Genomic DNA, 18,422 nt, shown 5'->3' with positions numbered 1-18,422 from the left:
CAAATTAACTGAAGGGTTTTCTTTTATTACATCTAAAGAGCTCTACATAAACAGGTAACATTCAATAGGTAAACAATTTTTTTTCCAATGCATGTAATAAATATTTTCACTTGGTACTTTTATACAAACTGACATTGGTCTACTATACATTTTTAAAAGCCATTTTACTGGTTTGGCATGCGGTATGGAAATTCTAAGAGAGAAAGTTTTAAGGCAATGAATCACAGATTTTAAGTTCATGGAATTTATGGTAACTTTTATATCTGTTTATATACATTTTCCCCTTTGTTAATTAAACAATTAACAGCAGCACACTCCGGGACCACCAGCTATTCTCCCTCCCTCTTTCTGAAATCTTTGTGTTTTCTTTTAATTAAAAAACAGAAATCAACATGTATTGATAAAACAAAATTCTTACTAAAATAATTTCAAATGTGCTTTAAAGTCCTGAAGATCTTGAAGTGTTTTTTATGTGTTTAAAATTGGAACTGTTTAAAAACAATGTTTTTTTTCCCACAATTAGGAATTAAAACTCAGGATACATTTTCAGTTTCAGACATTTGAGTCAAAGGAAAATCTGCCAAGAAATCACATTTTTCAGAAGCTTAAATGAATCTTTGCTAAGTAAGTCAGTAATAATAGAGAACTGTGATAAATCTAAATTAAAAGAAGTAGAAAATTTTTAACACTCAAAATAAATTAGTCAACCAAGCGTGGCATGGCTAAGGTCCAGATTGTTTTCAAAAGATGTGTTCAAATAATGCCCACAAAATAATTAAAAGCCACTTCAACCCTGCTAGTCAAACAGCTATTTTATCAAAGATGTGTGTGTGTGTACATAAACACACACACACACACACACACACACACAGAGGGTACTATACAGAAACACAAACTTATGCACACCTATTATGAATGACCAAAGCAAGGGGGGTGGTGGCAACTTGACTAAAGATTCTGAGAATTATTTGTCCACAGACAGCATGTCAGTGTTATTAGCATGGATGTGGGAGTGATGGTGGGCTAAGGAAAAGAAGAAATGACTACGTAATTTTTTTTTTTTTTTAGCTTAGAAGATAAAGATGCAGTGCATGACTCCACTAATAATTACTATGGAGCATAAAATTTCCATTGACATATCGGCTGTGAGACCAACAGAGTGATAACTACTACTACTATTGCTGCTGCTGCTGCTGCTGCTGCAAAGTCTTAACAACTGAAGGGAACAAACTCCTTAGAGTGGAATGAACTAAAATAAAAAGACAACTGAATGGTTAGTTTCTCTTGTGGAGACATGACCAAAGCCACTAGACAGACATTTATTTCTCCCTGTTACCTGTTCTTCCCTTGGGTTGGTGTAACACAGGACACTGAGGGAAAATAACCCTCTCCAAAACTGGGCTGAAGAAAGTAGAGGGATGGGTTTTCAACTGGATCATTCAAAGAGTTTGTAATTCAGCATCATACACAGAGTTATTGATCAGAATTTTGAGCTAACAATGACATAAAAAAGAAAAGAAAAAAAACAAAACTATTCATTTTATCTTAGGTAGCTGAATTAATAGAAACATTTCCTATTACAACGTGAAGTAAGAAGCAACTCCCCACAATTCAATTTCTACCCCAATCTGAATTTAGACACAAATTATAATACTATTAGATATTAGCCTAAGTTAAGATGGTAATGAGAACTCTAAAGTGTTTACTCACCATAACACCAGATTCATTAAAAACTTAACTATTTCCTGTTTTAACTGACAAAGAACTTTTTTTTATTGCAAATTGTTTAGTGACTATAACTCAGCCATGTATGTGTGAAATACACATGCGTAGGGGAAGACTATATAACTCACTTGTCACTCGCACATGTCTATAAATACATATATACACACACACATATACATATCAATACCAACTTGTTTTTCAAAATTCAAGTCAACAATTTAGTGGCAGAGTGATGCTGTAAAAATAGGTATTTTTAGATGCCACACAGTCATGTGAACCATTCATTTTATCATACAATTGAAGATATAGCCATCATGAATTCTAACTGGATTAAAGTAGTAGGTCAATCTGTTACCACTGCAAGGTTTAAAATGACAATTTTATACACAAAGGTGGTCCTTCATCAACTCTGAGAACATTGACAGTTGTGATATAAAAAAATCCAATCTGGAAAAGTGGTAATCATTATGCCCCTTCTTTACCTTTTCTGTTAAACCTGCTAAACCAATCAGCTAAAAAGTATTTTCAACACCTTCAGCTATTACCTGAAGAATGTCATCTTCTTTGGAGAGGATTTTGGAACACAAGTAAAACCACGTTTTCCTTCCCTCCAACCCTCACTCATCTCCTGAAAAACAGTTTCAACATATTTACATGTTCCATTATTAATAACAGATCAGACAGATCCATGAATTCTTAAAAAAATTTGACTTTCCTATGTCATGCTTGTCTTTAAAAGGTGAAGGAGAAAAAAAAAAAAAAACCAAACAAGATAACTAGGCTAAAAAAATAAGTACACTTGGAACCAGAGAGTAAATACGACTAAGGATCAAGCTCATTTTGAATTTCAACTGTTTATCAGATGGATAGATTTCTACAGATTGACATGTATGGTGCATTGTATTTTCTGAAGAGAATTTACTTTCAGGATAACTGACTTTCTTTTTTGAGGTGATTTAGCCTTACCTCTGTTAGCTGCACAGGACACCCAACAGGTTTTCTAAGCTATTTTTACTTCCTACTTTGGTATGAAGATCCTACATGAAAACTTGTTACTCTGTGGCCAAAAAAAGCAGGTGTTCACAGACTTGGTTTAAATACATAATACTGGCAATCCAAATTTAGAATAAAGAACTAGACTAAAGTGTATTATTCACAGGTCGGCTAAACCTACTCCTTACCCAGACGGCTTTACTCCAATCTCTGAAACATATTCTCAGGGGGTATCTAGCAAATAAAGAGAATATGTGATGGAGAACATGCAATTGGGATAGTCAATAAAAATGCTCATATGTGAGTTCAAAACCTTCAAAGCACTTTGAAAGAAGCAGGCAACTGATTTATCAACGAATGCAAATTCGGGAGAAGGAACAGTAATGACAGAAAAATACACACAGACACACACATTGAACACACACACCCACAAGCTATGTCCTGAAAATACATAGGGAATGCAGTGGGACAGATGAGTTTCATAACTTAAGGCTGGATAAAATATGCATACACACAAACAGAATCCAAGTCTGTCATTTCTAGAAAATAGAAATTAAAACTATCCCCCCCAGCCCCCCCCCATAACAAAGAAAAGCCCACAATTTAAAACTTCATACATGCAATTCCTTTTCTGTTATTGCAAATAAAATAATGCCATTGAAGTAAAATAAAACCAAAACCATAGGACAAATGATGAAAAAAATCTTCAGAATCCAGAAAAAATGAACCGAAGGTGGTTTGTGGGTACTTGTTTTTTTTTTCTTTTTTTCTTTTCTTTCCTTTTTTTTTTCTTTTTTTAAACAAGTGTTTTATCAGACAGGCAGTCTTAGATTTATATACAAAAGTAAAACTGAAAATATAGTTTTGTTCTCTGTACATTTCTTTTAATTTTTTCCCTAAAAAAAGGAAAAAAAACACGCTTGTGTACTTTTCTAAACAGAATAAGGTAAAACATAGCACAAAGTTCTCTTCTTTCTGCCAAGTTCATTTAATCTGTGATGGGGATGGGAGCAGCAGGGGCAAGAGAATCAGTCCAATGAAATAATGTCTGGTATGATGCCGAAGATGGATGCCGTGTCTGTGCTGCTCCTGTTTGCAACGGTGTGGCTATGGCTCTCCCTTAAGCTGTTGGAGGATACCAGGCTGCTGTTACTGCCACTACTGCTTCCATTGGTGGTTGGCAGAGAAGTACTGCCTCCTGCACTTAACTGATCGAGAAACATCTGTGAGGAGGTATATGGAAAAAACCGAGACGAGTGTAAGAGGTCTTGATCATCTGAAACTGCTGCTGCTGCAGCAGCAAGGAGGGAGGTGTTATAATGCTAGGTAGGGGAAAGAAAAGACAAAAAATAATGTTAATTATACTCAAATTAACAAACTTTCTTCTCACTAGAGCAGAGTCCTAAATTTAACATTTCTGAGTACCTGATGTTTCTGAAATATTTAGTGAAACATTTTGCAAAATCAAATATATGGGCCTTATACAAGGATCATATCATTGATTTTAAGACACATTTTTATATCTGAAATGTGGGGAGATATCAAAATAAAAGTTTTATTGTTTTTTGTTTTAATTTGTATTGCAAGCAGTTCTCAAAATGCTATTTCCAAACAGACATATGCTCAGAAGCAGCAGGAAAGAGGACAGTCTATTTTCTTTCTCTTCTGAAGATAGTTGGCCAAGAAATTTATCAGTCAATATGACTCCCTGCCCCGCTTCTTTATAAAACAGTACTGGGAAACAACAAATAGACACTGTTCTTACTATATATTTAGGCATAGCTGAAACAAAGGGACTTTTTAAAAATTTTTTATTTTTTAATTCAATCAAAAATTTTTATTTAGGGTCACACCCAAGGCATATGGAGTTTCCCAGGCTAGGGGCTGAATTGGAGCAGCAGCTGCTAGCCTACGCCATAGTCACAGCAATTCAGGATCCGAGCCACATCTGCAACCTACACCACAGCTCACAGCAACACCGTATCCTTAACCCACCAAGGATCGAACCTGCATCCTCATAGATGCTAGCCAGATTCTTTTCCACTGAGCCACAAAAAGAACTCCATTAAAAATTTAAAACCTTAGCAATAGTAGGTTTTGAATTTTCTAAGGAAATTTATTTTCTTTCTCTTGGCTATATATTATACTTTAAAGTATTTTAATGTAGAATTAAAATAACAGTAATTTTTTTTTTTCATATAACATACCTGATTGTCTCCTGATAAGAAAGGAAAGAAATCTAATCCTGTGGGGAGAAAAATATTTTAGTTAAAAAGAAAAAGAAAGAAAACACCCTCCCAAATGCCCTAATACCAAAAAATAAACAAGAAAACAAAAAAAAATCTTAAAAGCTGAATTTAAATTCATTTAGAATTTTATTTAAACAAAGAGAGTTAAGCTGAATGTTTTATGTCTTTCCCATCTCTAGATTACTAAGGCTGAAGTCCAAGCTTTAGCAGTGCTTTGGGCTCCCAGTGACTCCATTTGTGAGACTTGTTAAATCTAACACTGATCCCTTAAACTGATACAACACTTTTCACAAAATGTTCTCCCTTACTCCTCTAAGCAACCTTTCAAACTACTCTCATTACCCCCCAACAAGTAACCCATGAGGTATGTCATTATTTTTGGCCTCATTTTGTGGATGAGAAAGTTTGAAGTTGAAAGTCATTAAGCAAGTTGTAAGATGGGTTTTCTTTCTCAAACTCATTCACTTTCCACTATCTGTCCCAGATTCTAATTGAGACTCTTGAGTGACATGAGGGGGCAAGAGATCTGGAGGTGTCTGACTGCTGGCATGGAGGTTATTACAGAAGGACCAGCCTTCATCCCTGGCTGCCAGGAAGTCACTACAAGCTGGCCTCTTCCAATTCACATTCACATCCATATTGCTCAGCATGTAATATGACAAAGAGCAAGAAAAGCAATGTGAATAAAAGACATCATTAGGATACCTAAACTTGGACAAAAGTACAACAAGCAGATATAGATAAAAATATGACAATGCCACAAATACTTCAGGGATCCAGTCACTGCCTACACTAGAACAGATTATATATAAGGATCTGTTAAATGTATAGTACTGTGTCTTGTGATCATGAATTTGGCAGTCTGCTAAGTGAGAAAATAGGGCTGCATTGTCCAACAGGGAAGCCACTCATCATCCAATGTGGCTATTTAAATTTACTAAGATTAAGTAAAATGAAAAATTCAGTTCTTCAGTCACACTAGCCATATTTTAAATCCTCAATAACCACAGGTGGCTAGTGGCTACTGTACTGGTTAGTACAGATTACATTTCTCTCACTGCAGAAAGTTCTATTGAACAGAGCTAAAAGGCAGCTTCATAAACAATCACTAAAATCTGTTCCACTGAATACTAATTTGGCAAATGTCATTACTGTATTCTGTTTCATAAGTGAAAGAGTTTCTCTAGGGAACACACCTAATATTGGGAGTTATTGGGCCATAGAGTATGTATATATTCGATTTTACTACTAAGTTGTTCTCCAAGTAGTTTTAATAATTTACACTAACATTGAGGATAATTCTTATTTGCGCTGCAGCTCATCAATATCTGGTATTATTAGACTTTTCCATTTTTTACCAATCAGGTTGGTATGCATTGGTATTTCTTTTTTTTTTTTTTTTTGGCAAAGAAGAAAAAATAGCTATTGTTGCTTTGCTAGGCAAAGGGGGCCACAGCAGGCTAATGCCCTAAAGACTGTGTCCTCATTGTTATTTTAATTGCCTTTTACTGATTATTAATGACATAATGTTTATATCATGGAATTCAATATTGACTGGAATAATTTAACTCCATGAAATATTTCATAATTATTTAAATATTATAAAATATTTGTGAAGTGCCTCTCAAGCTTCTTGCCCATTTTCCTATTGGGTTATCTGTCTCTTTCTTTCTTCCCCTTTATTTTTTTTGGTTTTTAGGGCTGCATCTGCAGCATATGGAAGTTCCCGGACTAGGGCTTAGATTGGAGCTGCAGCTGCTGGCCTGTGCCACAGCCACTGCAGTGTAGGATCTGAAGCTTGTCTGCGACCTACACCACAGCTCATGGCAATGCTGGATCCTTAGCCCACTAGGTGAGGCCAGGGATAGAACCCACAACCTCATGGATCCTGGTTGGGTTCATTAACTGCTGAGCCAAAAAGGGAACTTCTGTCTTTTTCTTTTTGATTCATACGTGTATTTTATACTTTTTGAATATTAGTCATTTGTTGTCATGTTGGTTGCATATATCTTCTCCCACACTACGGTTTTTCCTTCTATTATCCTTTTGGGGTCTTTTGATGAAAAGGTATTAATTTAATGTGGTAAAATGTATAAAATTAAAAAGACATGATCGCTTACAAATATAAACCACGGATAGTCAAAAATCATTTTTTTAAGAAATTCCCTTTCCAAAATATTATCATATGGTCCTCATCTCATCTTGTAGATATATTAATGCATAGATTTATCTTACTCATTTTAATAGTTATACAACATTTCTTTGTTTAGTTGTATTTTACTAATGGGTTTTAAGATATTCTCAGGGATACAGGGAATACAGCCATTTTTTTTGTTTTTTTTTTTGTTTTTAATTTATTTTTGGCCATCTCCACAGCATGTAGAAGTTTCCAGGCCTGGGATTGAACTGGCCTCAACTGTAACCAGGGCCACAGTAGTGACCGACAATACTGGATCCTTAAGCCACTGAGCCACAAGAGAACTCCCAGCCAGTGTTTTATATGACTTTAAATGGAGCTTTAAATGGAGAATAATCTGTAAAAATATTGAATCGCTATGTTGTACAACTGAAGTTAATATTGTAAATCAACTATACTTCAAAAAAATTTTAACAAATAAAAACAGATTATCAGGGGTTTTTATTGTAAATAATACTACAGGAAATAGTCATGTACATATTCCTTGGAACATTTGTATGAATAAATATGTTAAATATTCCTAGAAGGTTAAAAAAAAAAAAAAATCTACTCAACTATCTCAGTTCCCAAGAATCCTTGCCAGTGACCCTGAATTTCAGTGCAGGGAAGGGGTGGAGGAAAAGTTCCACTTTATGTGTTTATGGCCTTTTTTAATTAAAAAAATGTTTTTAGATTATTCAAACACAAATTATTCAATTCGCTATTATACAAATTACTCAATTACAAAGATGAGAGTAATTTTTTTGCATAATGTAAATGTAAGTGATTAAGGATTCAAAATACATTGTAGAATTGAGTATAATGACATTTCAAATTACTTTCAAAAAGAAAAGTCAGTTTCACCAGAACAAAAATTAAAATTTTCCATTGTTTCAATTCTGCATTATCTAAAAGATAACACAACATAACTACCCACAAATCCTGCTGCATTATAACCAGATTCAGGGAATAAAAAATAATTTTTTCTTTTTAAGGCCACACCTGCGGCATATGTTAAGTTCCCAGGCTAGGTGTCAAATTGGAGCTATAACTGCCAGCCTACGTGACAGGCATAGCAATGCAGGATCCGAGCCACATCTGTAACCTATACCACAGCACATGGCAGTTCTAGATCCTTAACTCACTTAGCAAGGCCAGGGACTGAACCTGCATCCTCATGGAAATTAGTCAGGTTCATTACTGCTGAGCCACAACAGGGACTCCCAAAACATAATTTTCATAAATATCAAAATTCAAAGCAACATGCAGGAAGTCATTCAGAAACAGGTTGCAGACTACTTTAAAGCCATAAAACCTAAAGGTCATTGCACTGTTTTTTACCATTGGTGTAAAACACTGGCTATTGATGAAGGTACTAACAAGGAACTGAGTCTGTATTTATTTATGACTACAGTATTATATTTCCTCCAGTTTCCTAGATCCAACCCTCTTTTTTGTTTTTGTTTTTGTTTTTTTTTGCTTTTTAGGGCTACACCCATGGCATATGGAGCTTCCCAGGCTAGGGGTTGAATTGGAGCTGCAGCTGCTGGCCTGTGCCACAGCCACAGCAGCATGGGATCTGAGCCGCGTCTGGGACCTACACCACAGCTCACAGCAACGCCATATCCCTGACCCACTGAGCGAGGCGAGAGATCAAACCCATGACCTCATGGTTACTAGTCGGATTCATTTCTGCTGCACAAAGGGAATTCCTCTTTTCTCAATCTTTCAATTCTTCCTTAGACTTTCCCAAAAGCAGCTTATAGGGATCAAAGGCATTCATAATGCTATGTGACAACAGAGAAGAACCACTGACTCACCTTGTAAGTCATAAGGCATGGGTGTCATGTGGAAAGGATGTCTGTAGTCTTGGATGAGGGATGTGTTAATATAGCTTGTGTCTACAGCAGGTAGGCTTGGGGTGCGTGACACTGGAGATGCTTGATGTGGAAGACTCAATATGCTAGAAGAAGAAAAGGTGGGCAAAATTTTCATGAGTCAGTTGAACTTTTTTGTTGTTGTTGTTGTTGTTGCTATTTCTTGGGCCGCTCCCGCGGCATATGGAGGTTCCCAGGCTAGGGGTCTAATCGGAGCTGTAGTCACTGGCCTACGCCAGAGCCACAGCAACGCGGGATCCGAGCCGCGTCTGCAACCTACACCACAGCTCACGGCAACGCCGGATCGTTAACCCACTGAGCAAGGGCAGGGACCGAACCCGCAACCTCATGGTTCCTAGTCGGATTCGTTAACCACTGCGCCACGACGGGAACTCCTGAACTTTTAAATTTAACAAAAGGGGTGCATCTGACAGTGAGTCCCAGTTTTTGTGCTGTAAATAAAAACAAAAGATAAGCAAAGCAATATATAATTTAGACTACCATAATTATTAGGAAATAATCTGTAAACTTAATAGCATCTTGCAGAGGCAACAGGGAAAGAGAGATAGATGCAATGGCATCCAACATTCATATATCACATGATGTCTTTGGAACATCATCTACATTTTCAGAATGCAGGAAGGAAGGCATGGCTGAACCACTTCAATGGGATACGAGTGAAAAGAATCTATAGCAGACAGAATTCTGAAACCTTTAGAAAATAAGCACTAGAGTATTGACAAGTAAAAAGTATAGGTAAATCCTTGTAAAGAAAATATATACAAACAAGACTAGAGGAATGCATCAATCTGCAGTGAGGAGTTCACAGCTGGCCCCTAGACTTATAAGATTTATGAGAACAAAAACTAGGTACTGTTTATCCTGATATATATATTGCCCAGCACAGTCATTAGCACACTGTTTGCACAAAATGCCTGCTGAATGAAGGAGGACAGCAAGACAAGTAGCAGAGGTGCTCCAGAGTGAACAAGAGTGGTGAAGCCTTTTTATTTTTTTAATTAATTTATTTATTTTTTGGTCTTTTTTTTTTTTTTTTTTTTTTTGCTATTTCTTGGGCTGCTTCTGCAGCATATGGAGGTTCCCAGGCTAGGGGTCGAATCGGAGCTGTAGCCACCGGCCTACGCCAGAGCCACAGCAACGCCGGATCCGAGCCGCGTCTGCGACCTACACCACAGCTCACAGCAACACCGGATCCTTAACCCACTGAGCAAGGGCAGGGACCAAACCCGCAACCTCATGGTTCCTAGTCGGATTCGTTAACCACTGCGCCATGACGAGAACTCCATGAAGCCTTTTTAAAAGGAGGTATAATTGGAAAAAGAAAAAAGAACAGAGAGAGGGATTCTGGAAGAGCAGAACGAAATATTTAAGTAGCTAATTAGTTAAATCTTTTTTTTCCCCTTTCTTTACAAAAAATTAAGGAAAAGCAAAAAGGAGGGAGAAAGGAAAAAGGAAAGGAAGAACCAAAATTATTTTGAAAAGAAAAAGAAAGGATTCTAATAGTCCTGAATGAAAACATAAGGGTCATATACTATCCCAATCATATAAGAGGCTAACAGATAAGTTACAGAAAGTAAAGAGAAAATAAGGCAGAAAGAGGTTGTCTTTTGCTTTTAAACCTTCATGTAAGGTACAGGGGAGGGGGTATGGAGATGCAATTTCAATGGTAAAGAATATTTCAAAAGTTGCCAAGATTGGAATGGAGTTCTAGCTATGACCTTCTACCATATTTTTATCAATGGGATATGAAGCATAAAATATACTCTCTCTCATCCACCTCATAAAAATGTTTTGTCTAATGGAAGCTCAATTAAACCTCTTACATCTATAAAAAGTACCACTTTCCATTAGCTATCTCCTTTGACAATGCCTAAGGGATTATAAGAGAGACTAAAGCAGTTGAAATGCTTGTCTTTGAAAACATCTTGGTATACCAAAGAGCGAAGGAAATTTCTGGATAAATACTAAACAGTGGCTGAAGGCAGCAAAATGTTTTATATTTGCTGATGCGTGCCTCTTTCTAATTCCTGGCTGGCTCCTTTTCTTTCAATTTTGTGATAATGTTCTAACAACGCATTTCCACCTTCACACAGAACAATAACACAACATGCTGGGTTTAGGTTTCTATTGGCTAGTCGTTATTGTAAAATGGTCAATGATACTGAATGTAGTGGTATCCTTCTAAAAATGCCATAAACCTTCAAGTTGCTTATTTTTATTTGAAAAGAGAAAAAGGTCTGGCATTTGCAAATGTTTTCTCTGGGTTCAATTAGTCACTGGGAAGCTCAGGAAGTACTTAATGCATCTAATGTAATTTTCCAAATATAATAAACAAGCTATTTTTGGAAAAATAGCAAAGCAAATATTTGACAAAGAAAAATCAGATTTCTAAACACTCAAAAAATTTCCTTTAAGGAAAAATGTTTACATGCATATGACTACTATCAATATTCTAAACAGTGAAATATATAAAATGATGTATTTAATCTATAAAGTATTTCTATAATCAGTTTTACAAAATATCTTTTAATGCATTTAAAGTAATAATATGATGATATGTTTTTGGTCATACTATGTTAAATATAGTCATACTGTACTGAAGTATATATATATTATTAAATATAAAATATCTTAGAATTAAAATTCAATAGAAATTTGTTCTAACTATGCCAGCTTTTGGCATTTTGACTTTTCTTTTTCTCCCACTCAGATTTATAAAAGAGTTGGTGTTTGAGCTCCCTGGTGGCTCAGAGGGTTAAGGATCTGGTATTGTCACTGCTCTGGTTCAGGTTCGATCTCTGAACTGGGGACTTCTGGATGCGGAGGGCATGCCCCCGCCTCCCCCCCCCCACCAAAAAAAGGAGAAGTTGGTGTAATAACAAGGTCAGGCTTGGTGGATAATAGCCATCAAGGTAGGCTTTCATCAGAGGTGGATGTTCATGAAGTAGGATGGAAAGCAGAATTAGTGTTCAAATATTTATTTTGTTTAAAATAATGATACTGCTTTTAATGTGTTTATTTCTGTTTGTATGCTGAAATAAGCTACTCTGGAGTGAAAATATCAATGTGTAATATATCTGTATTATGAAGACTCCTGAAATAGTCAAAGTCCTTTAATGAGAGGAGCTACAAATCATGATTGTGTGCTTTTACTGTTGCAACTTCATCTTTCAAGTAACTACAAATATATTTAAATAGATCTTTTACCTTCAAAACAGTATCAAGCCTGAAAATAATCTGACTCGAAGCGCAGAAATGCCCTCTCCTGGTCTGATATTAACTTCCCCTCTTAAACCTTGAAATCTGTTACAACTTCTGCAGACTTCCCTCCTCTCACTTACGTTCTTCTTTCAGGCACTACAGTTCGTCAGAAGATTTTTTTTGAATAACTCTTATTCAATTATATCAGGCCACATAACTCTCCTGATATATATACCTAAAGGGGTCACATCTGTTTCTAGATTTACTTCAGTGTGCAACAACTGTGCCTCAGCAGAACATGAAGTTTTGTTTTGTTTTTTGTCTTTTCTAGGGATGCACCCTCGGCATATGGAGCTTGAATCGGAGCTGTAGCCACTGGCCTACGCCACAGGCACAGCAATGCGGGATCCGAGCCGCGTCTGCGACCTACACCACAGCTCACGGCAATGCCAGATCCTTAACCCACTGAGCGAGGCCAGGGATTGAACCCGCAACCTCATGGTTCCTAGGTGGATTCGTTAACCACTGCGCCATGACGGGAACTCCCAGAACATGAAGTTTTTTGCTAGGAAGTCCCAAAGTGTCATGAGACTAACAGTCCGTTTAAGAGTATAACTAAAGTTAGCTACTTGTTTGATCAACCTCTACAAAATGTTAAACTCTTTAAGGTTAGGGCTGTACTTACTTTATAATCTCCCGTTTAATTTTATATAAAGTAGATAAAAGTGTTTCATGAAGTAAACTGAAGCATAACCAAGGTACACTACTACTGATATGAGACTAATGGGAAGTATGGGAAATGAATTTGCAACGGAAACTACTATGTACTGCAACTCAGAAGTCTTATAGACTTGTCTTTTTTTTTTTTTTTTTGTCTTTTTAGGGTCGAACCCTTGGCATATGGAAGTGCCCAGGCTAGGAGTTGAATCGAAGCTGCAATTGCCTGCCTACGCCAAACCATGTCTGCGACCTACACCACAGCTCATGGCAATGCCGGATCCTTAACCCACTGAATGAGGCCAGGGATCAAACCCACATCCTCATGGATACTAGTTGGGTTCGTTACCACTGAGCCAGAACAGGAACTCCTTAGACTTCTTTCACTGCCAGTCTTATACATTCTGAGGCAGGTTTCAAGCATTCATCTGGTCTTCCTCTGATTTCTACTTGAAATACATAGGGTTAATTTTATAGCATACAATTTCCAGTTTGAGTAAATATTCTAATCCTATGAGAAGCATTAGGATCATCTGGGAACTAATCAGAAATACAAATTTTCTCAGTTCCTATTCCTGAATCAGACATGAGGGGATAGGGGAGCAATGTGTGTGTGTGTATGCATTTAATGGTCACACCCATGACATATGGAAGTTCCTGGGCCAGGGACAGAAACTGAGCCACAGCTGACCTACACCATAGCTGTGGCAACGCCGGATCCTTAACCTGCTGTGCCACAGCAGGAACTCCAGCAATGTGTGTTTCAATAAGTAAGCTCTTGACCTGATTCTGATGTACATCAAAGTTTGTGAACCACTGTACTGGATTCATCTTTTGGTATGATGAATATCATATCTAAGTGACCCCTTTAATACATTATCCCAACCCCTTAAAAGAATATAACGAACCTGAGAAAAAGTCAACCTGTTCTGATTACAAAGTTTTACAATCATGCATAATCATTTTACTTGGCACATCTTTTATCCTATTTGCAAAATTAACTTTCAGAATGACTTTTTAAAAAAAGATCTCAGCACTTACCCTTTATTATTTAGCGGTGATGTGGGAGATAGGGAAGGACAGGTTCTCTTGGCCGATGGCTCTTCCTCCTCTTCATCAGATGAACTGTCTATGGTTAGGTCAATCACCTCTACTTTCTTATTTTTATTTGAGGACTGGTGGTGAGAAGCCACTTGGTGTTCTAATGTGGAACTCAAGCATCCTGTGTGCGAACGATTAGAAACACAAGGCAAAAAAGACCCATGACTTCTGTTTTTCTCAGTGTGCCTATGGATTAGTTCAGCAGTTATAGTTTAGACTTTATCAGCTACAGTTACATTACTGGGATCAGAGAATAGAAAAGCAACAGTGGTTCTGTTCCCCTAAGCGTAATACTACTATTATCAGCTTTTAAGGATTTTTTTGAAAAACAATTCCAAATAGGGCAAACAACCAAAACAAAATGTATGTCTACCTCAGAATAAAAGCAGTCTGAAGGCAAAAACTACATATTACACTTATTTACCTGTACACTACCTGATATACTGAGAAATGTTATGAAAACATTTTTAAAAAGTCATAGCTTCCTTCCAGCAAAAACATATTAACAGCCAGTGAAAAAATGTAAATGAAAAAGGAATGTTTACTAACCTGTATCAAGTCTGTTAAAAATTTAAAAGGACACCATTTCAAAAGCATGACTCAACAAATAACTTATAAGATTATGTTACTTTGAAATCTTAACACCACAAAATTTTTAAAGCTGGCAAAAAGTGATTTTAAAAAGTTTCACTACTTCTGAACATTTAATCAATAGTTTAATAACAGTTATTGAGCTATCCATAAACTGCTGAGTGTTTTTAAAAAATTTATGCTTTTTAATATTGAAAACCAAGGCTTACAACAGCAAGGAGACTGCCCCACCCTTTTGGAGAACTAACACTCACCATCGACTCCATTGTAAGAAGCAGAGACTTCCTGTACTTCCTTTTTTGATCTCATAGGTGCCCAAGAGCCATCCTCCTTAAACTGTATTTCATCACAATCTGTACAGTACTTTAGGATTTCCATAAACAAGCTATAAAAAAACAATTTATTATTTGAATAATCACATTCTAAATTAAGACTAGATAGAATTATTACTGTTCAAAAAACATTCAGACTTTCTATGTCTTATACAAGTATAGATGAGAAAGTAAGTAGAACAGATGAGGTATATTTGTTCTCAAAAATCTAGGACTAAATAGGAAAACAGTTACTTAAATTATGGTAGCTTCATGCAAGAAAATAATAAGTAACCATGAAAAATGAGGTTTCCAAAGACATTTAATAATATGAAGAGGAAAATATGTTCACAAAAAGTGGGAATAGGCCAAGAAAACTATTTTAAAAATAAAATTCCATGTGTGAGTGGTATATAAATAGTGGTTAACACTGAATGACGACATTGTAGATATTTATTTTTTTAATACTTTTCTACATAATCCAAACTGCCTGCAATAAAGTACATATCATTTGATAAACTTAAGCAATATATTAAGAAATGTTTTGAAAGATAAGTCTCCTCAATAAAACATACTGATACTAAGAAATGAAATCTGTGAAATTAATGGTCAAATTCTTAGGCTGTAATGTTAAATAAATCCAAAGGAGGAGTTCCCATCATGGCACAGTGGAAACAAATCCAACTAGGAACCATGAGATTGCGGGTTTGATCCCTGGCCTCACTCAGTGTGTTGAGGATCCAGTGTTGCTGTGTGCAGCTCAGATCTGGCATTGCTGTGGCTCTGGAGTAGGCCAGCAGCAACAGCTCTGAATGGATCCCTAGCCTGGGAACCTCCATATACTGTGGGTGCAGCCCTAAAAAGACAAAAAACAAAAAACAAAAACCCAAAGGATAAAAAACACTAATACTATATAATCACAATTAGGTAAAAAAAAAAAAAAATCAGAAAATAACACAACATAAAAGCTTTTTGTTTTTCTATGGTTTCCAAATTTTTTTAGGAGTGAGTGTGTTTGTTTTAGGTGTGTTGTGTGTATGGCTTTTCTAATAAGAAAAGAAAATCCCAATTGAGCTATATAATACACAGAATTGGTAAATTATCATTCAATTCAGATTTATTGGTGATCACTGTCATCTCTGAAAAATTAAACTTAAAACATTTAAGTCACATGTTTACTTTTCCCCATATGATTGGTCTGACATTTTTCAAGCTCTAGGTTACACTTGGATTGTTAAATGTACTCTATTCCTTACATTACACCTTTAGGCTCCTACGTTTTCTCAAATGCTATGGAAAAACTGCCTTAAGTGTTTTGCTTGAGGGTGCAGGTGATCTCAATAAGATTCTCCTTTTCACAATTTACCTTGGCTCAGTGGCAAAAAGGGAAAAAAAAATGAGGCTAGAGAAAAGGAGAAAATTTTAGGGAGGGACATTTCAAGATGTCTGGAAGGACACATAAAACACCACAGTGTTAAAAAACAAATGAACAAACAAACCTTAATTTACTGTTGTGATTCTATACGTGGAGAAGGAAAAAAAAGACAGGCTAGGTATGATGGACCAAAAGTGAAGTACAAGAAAATCTCCAAAAGCAGACTGATTTTTTGGGTCAGATTAAGTTAACCAGAGTTTCATAATTCTTTCATTCTTTCTCTGATATGGTCTACATGTCTACGGATAGATGGATTCATATTAGAAAAAGGGGTGAACACAACCTGCTCACAACCATTAGAGTTTTAAAATGGTAAATGTCAGGAGGCACTGACGGTAAGGCACACATTTTCAAAATAAGAGGACATAATGTTAAAAAGGAAAAATGTTCATAATATTAAGTGCTTATTTAGGAAGATACTGATTTCTACAGTCATGAAACTCTTAAAAATACATAACTCAGAAAACGCTACCTGTAAAATTTTTATCCCAAACCTAATGGATAACAAAACCAGTAACAGATGATTACTTTGAGATGCAAGGAAAAACTTTAAATTGACATACCCATCAATAATAAGGTGTTCATATGGAGCTTTCTTATCACAGACAGGACAAACCCAGGTTGGTTTTTTCTCATTCATCTGAATATAAAGAGTTGCATCAAAACACTGCAGATGAGAACATGTAAGGGCCCGACATGGAATTGTCAGCCGCATTTTCCCAAGCTTTAAAAGAGGGAGACAAAAGTAAATACTAGAAACTGTTACTCAAAATTTTAGTTCTGATAAAAACTTCCTGAAACACAACATGTATGTATTCTGATTTAAAAGCATACTGTATTTATTTTTCATCAGCATGGAAGAACATTAAACACATTTTCTGTGGAACATCTACAGGTTAAAAAATTATAGTATTTCTTTGGATATTAAAATACAGAGACTAAGAAAAGTCTACAGCAAAAGTTATTTACCCTCAATCCACAGCTCACAGATCAGCTTTTTGGGGCTAGGACCATAGGGCGAAGTCATATGCAAAATCTTTAACAGAGAGAGTGCTTTAACCAAATTCTCACAGTAGTCTCTAATCCAAGCAAGTGAAGAAACACTTTACTAGGGATTAGGAAAGGAAAAAGGAATGCTTTATTAAACGCGACAAAACATAGAAACATACATCAATCTGATCTCTGCATGAGAGTGACTTACAGGCAAAAACAGAGTAAGTATTCCCCACAATGTCTGGCATAACTGCCAAAGCAAAGCTCTGAGAAAAAGCCAGGACTGTGCACTCCCTGTATTTCCTCCCTCACTGGGCACCATCACAGGCCATTCAGCAAACACCTCTGGACCTCTAACATGTTATCAGACTTGCTCTTATGGCCCTGCAAATAATGCTTAAGCTGACAGAAGTCGAGTCTGTCCTATGAACAACAAAATCTGCTTCTTCTGGTCCCTGAACTGCTAGCTTTGGCCCAAAGCACAGAAGCTTTCCAGAGACCTGCCCAGGGAGCTACCATGTCATGACCTCCTTGTATGGAGGACACCTCATACAGTACAGCTGGATTATCACTGTGGGGTCCCCAGAGGCCACAATGGCTGTACAGGATAGAAATTATCCACTTGCAGTAACCACACTGTTAAACATTAGGAAAAGATCTTTCACATATTTGCAAGCTTGAAAAATACAAAGACTTGATAAGGCTATGAGTTAAATGAGGGGGAAAAAAAAGATCTTGGCTTAGGAAAATTTCAGGAAAATGTGCAATTTCATTTTGGGCCCTAAATTACTGTCCGGGTACCAATGATTTACTGTGCCTCTAGGAAAGGCACTTAACCTTTCTGGGCTGCATTTTCTATCTCTGAGGTAACACTGTTTCCTCCTTACTTCAACAGGATGTAGTGATGAAGAATAAAAAAGGACCCAGAATGTGCTATCACTTCATGAGAAGGGAGTAATGCCAGTTTACAGTATCAGAAGTATGGACAGGAGGGATGTAGAGAAAACTGACGGCTCCCTTCTCTGTGCTCCC

At 36.5% G+C, this 18,422-nt stretch overlaps 1 protein-coding gene across 3 annotated transcripts in view; it reads right to left on the bottom strand.

Moving 5' to 3' along the window:
* Nucleotides 1-4: 4 nt before the first annotated feature.
* PIAS1 (protein inhibitor of activated STAT 1) overlaps nt 5-18,422 on the bottom strand; it is a 125,235-nt gene continuing 106,817 nt past the window's right edge. For all 3 annotated transcript variants that reach the window (XM_047767153.1, XM_047767151.1, XM_047767152.1), the window contains 6 exons: nt 16,961-17,121; nt 14,906-15,036; nt 14,001-14,181; nt 8,964-9,106; nt 4,926-4,963; nt 5-4,040 (listed from right to left, as the gene is read on the bottom strand). In XM_047767153.1, coding sequence (XP_047623109.1) covers nt 3,747-4,040; nt 4,926-4,963; nt 8,964-9,106; nt 14,001-14,181; nt 14,906-15,036; nt 16,961-17,121 — 948 coding nt within the window. In that variant the 3' untranslated portion in view covers nt 5-3,746. The remainder of the gene's footprint in view (nt 4,041-4,925; nt 4,964-8,963; nt 9,107-14,000; nt 14,182-14,905; nt 15,037-16,960; nt 17,122-18,422) is intronic.

The sequence above is a fragment of the Phacochoerus africanus genome, chromosome 2 (genome assembly GCF_016906955.1).
Source record: "Phacochoerus africanus isolate WHEZ1 chromosome 2, ROS_Pafr_v1, whole genome shotgun sequence".
NCBI lineage: Eukaryota > Metazoa > Chordata > Mammalia > Artiodactyla > Suidae > Phacochoerus > Phacochoerus africanus.
Note: the sequence above shows the minus strand (reverse complement) of the source record. Positions and strands in the feature narration are given on the sequence as shown.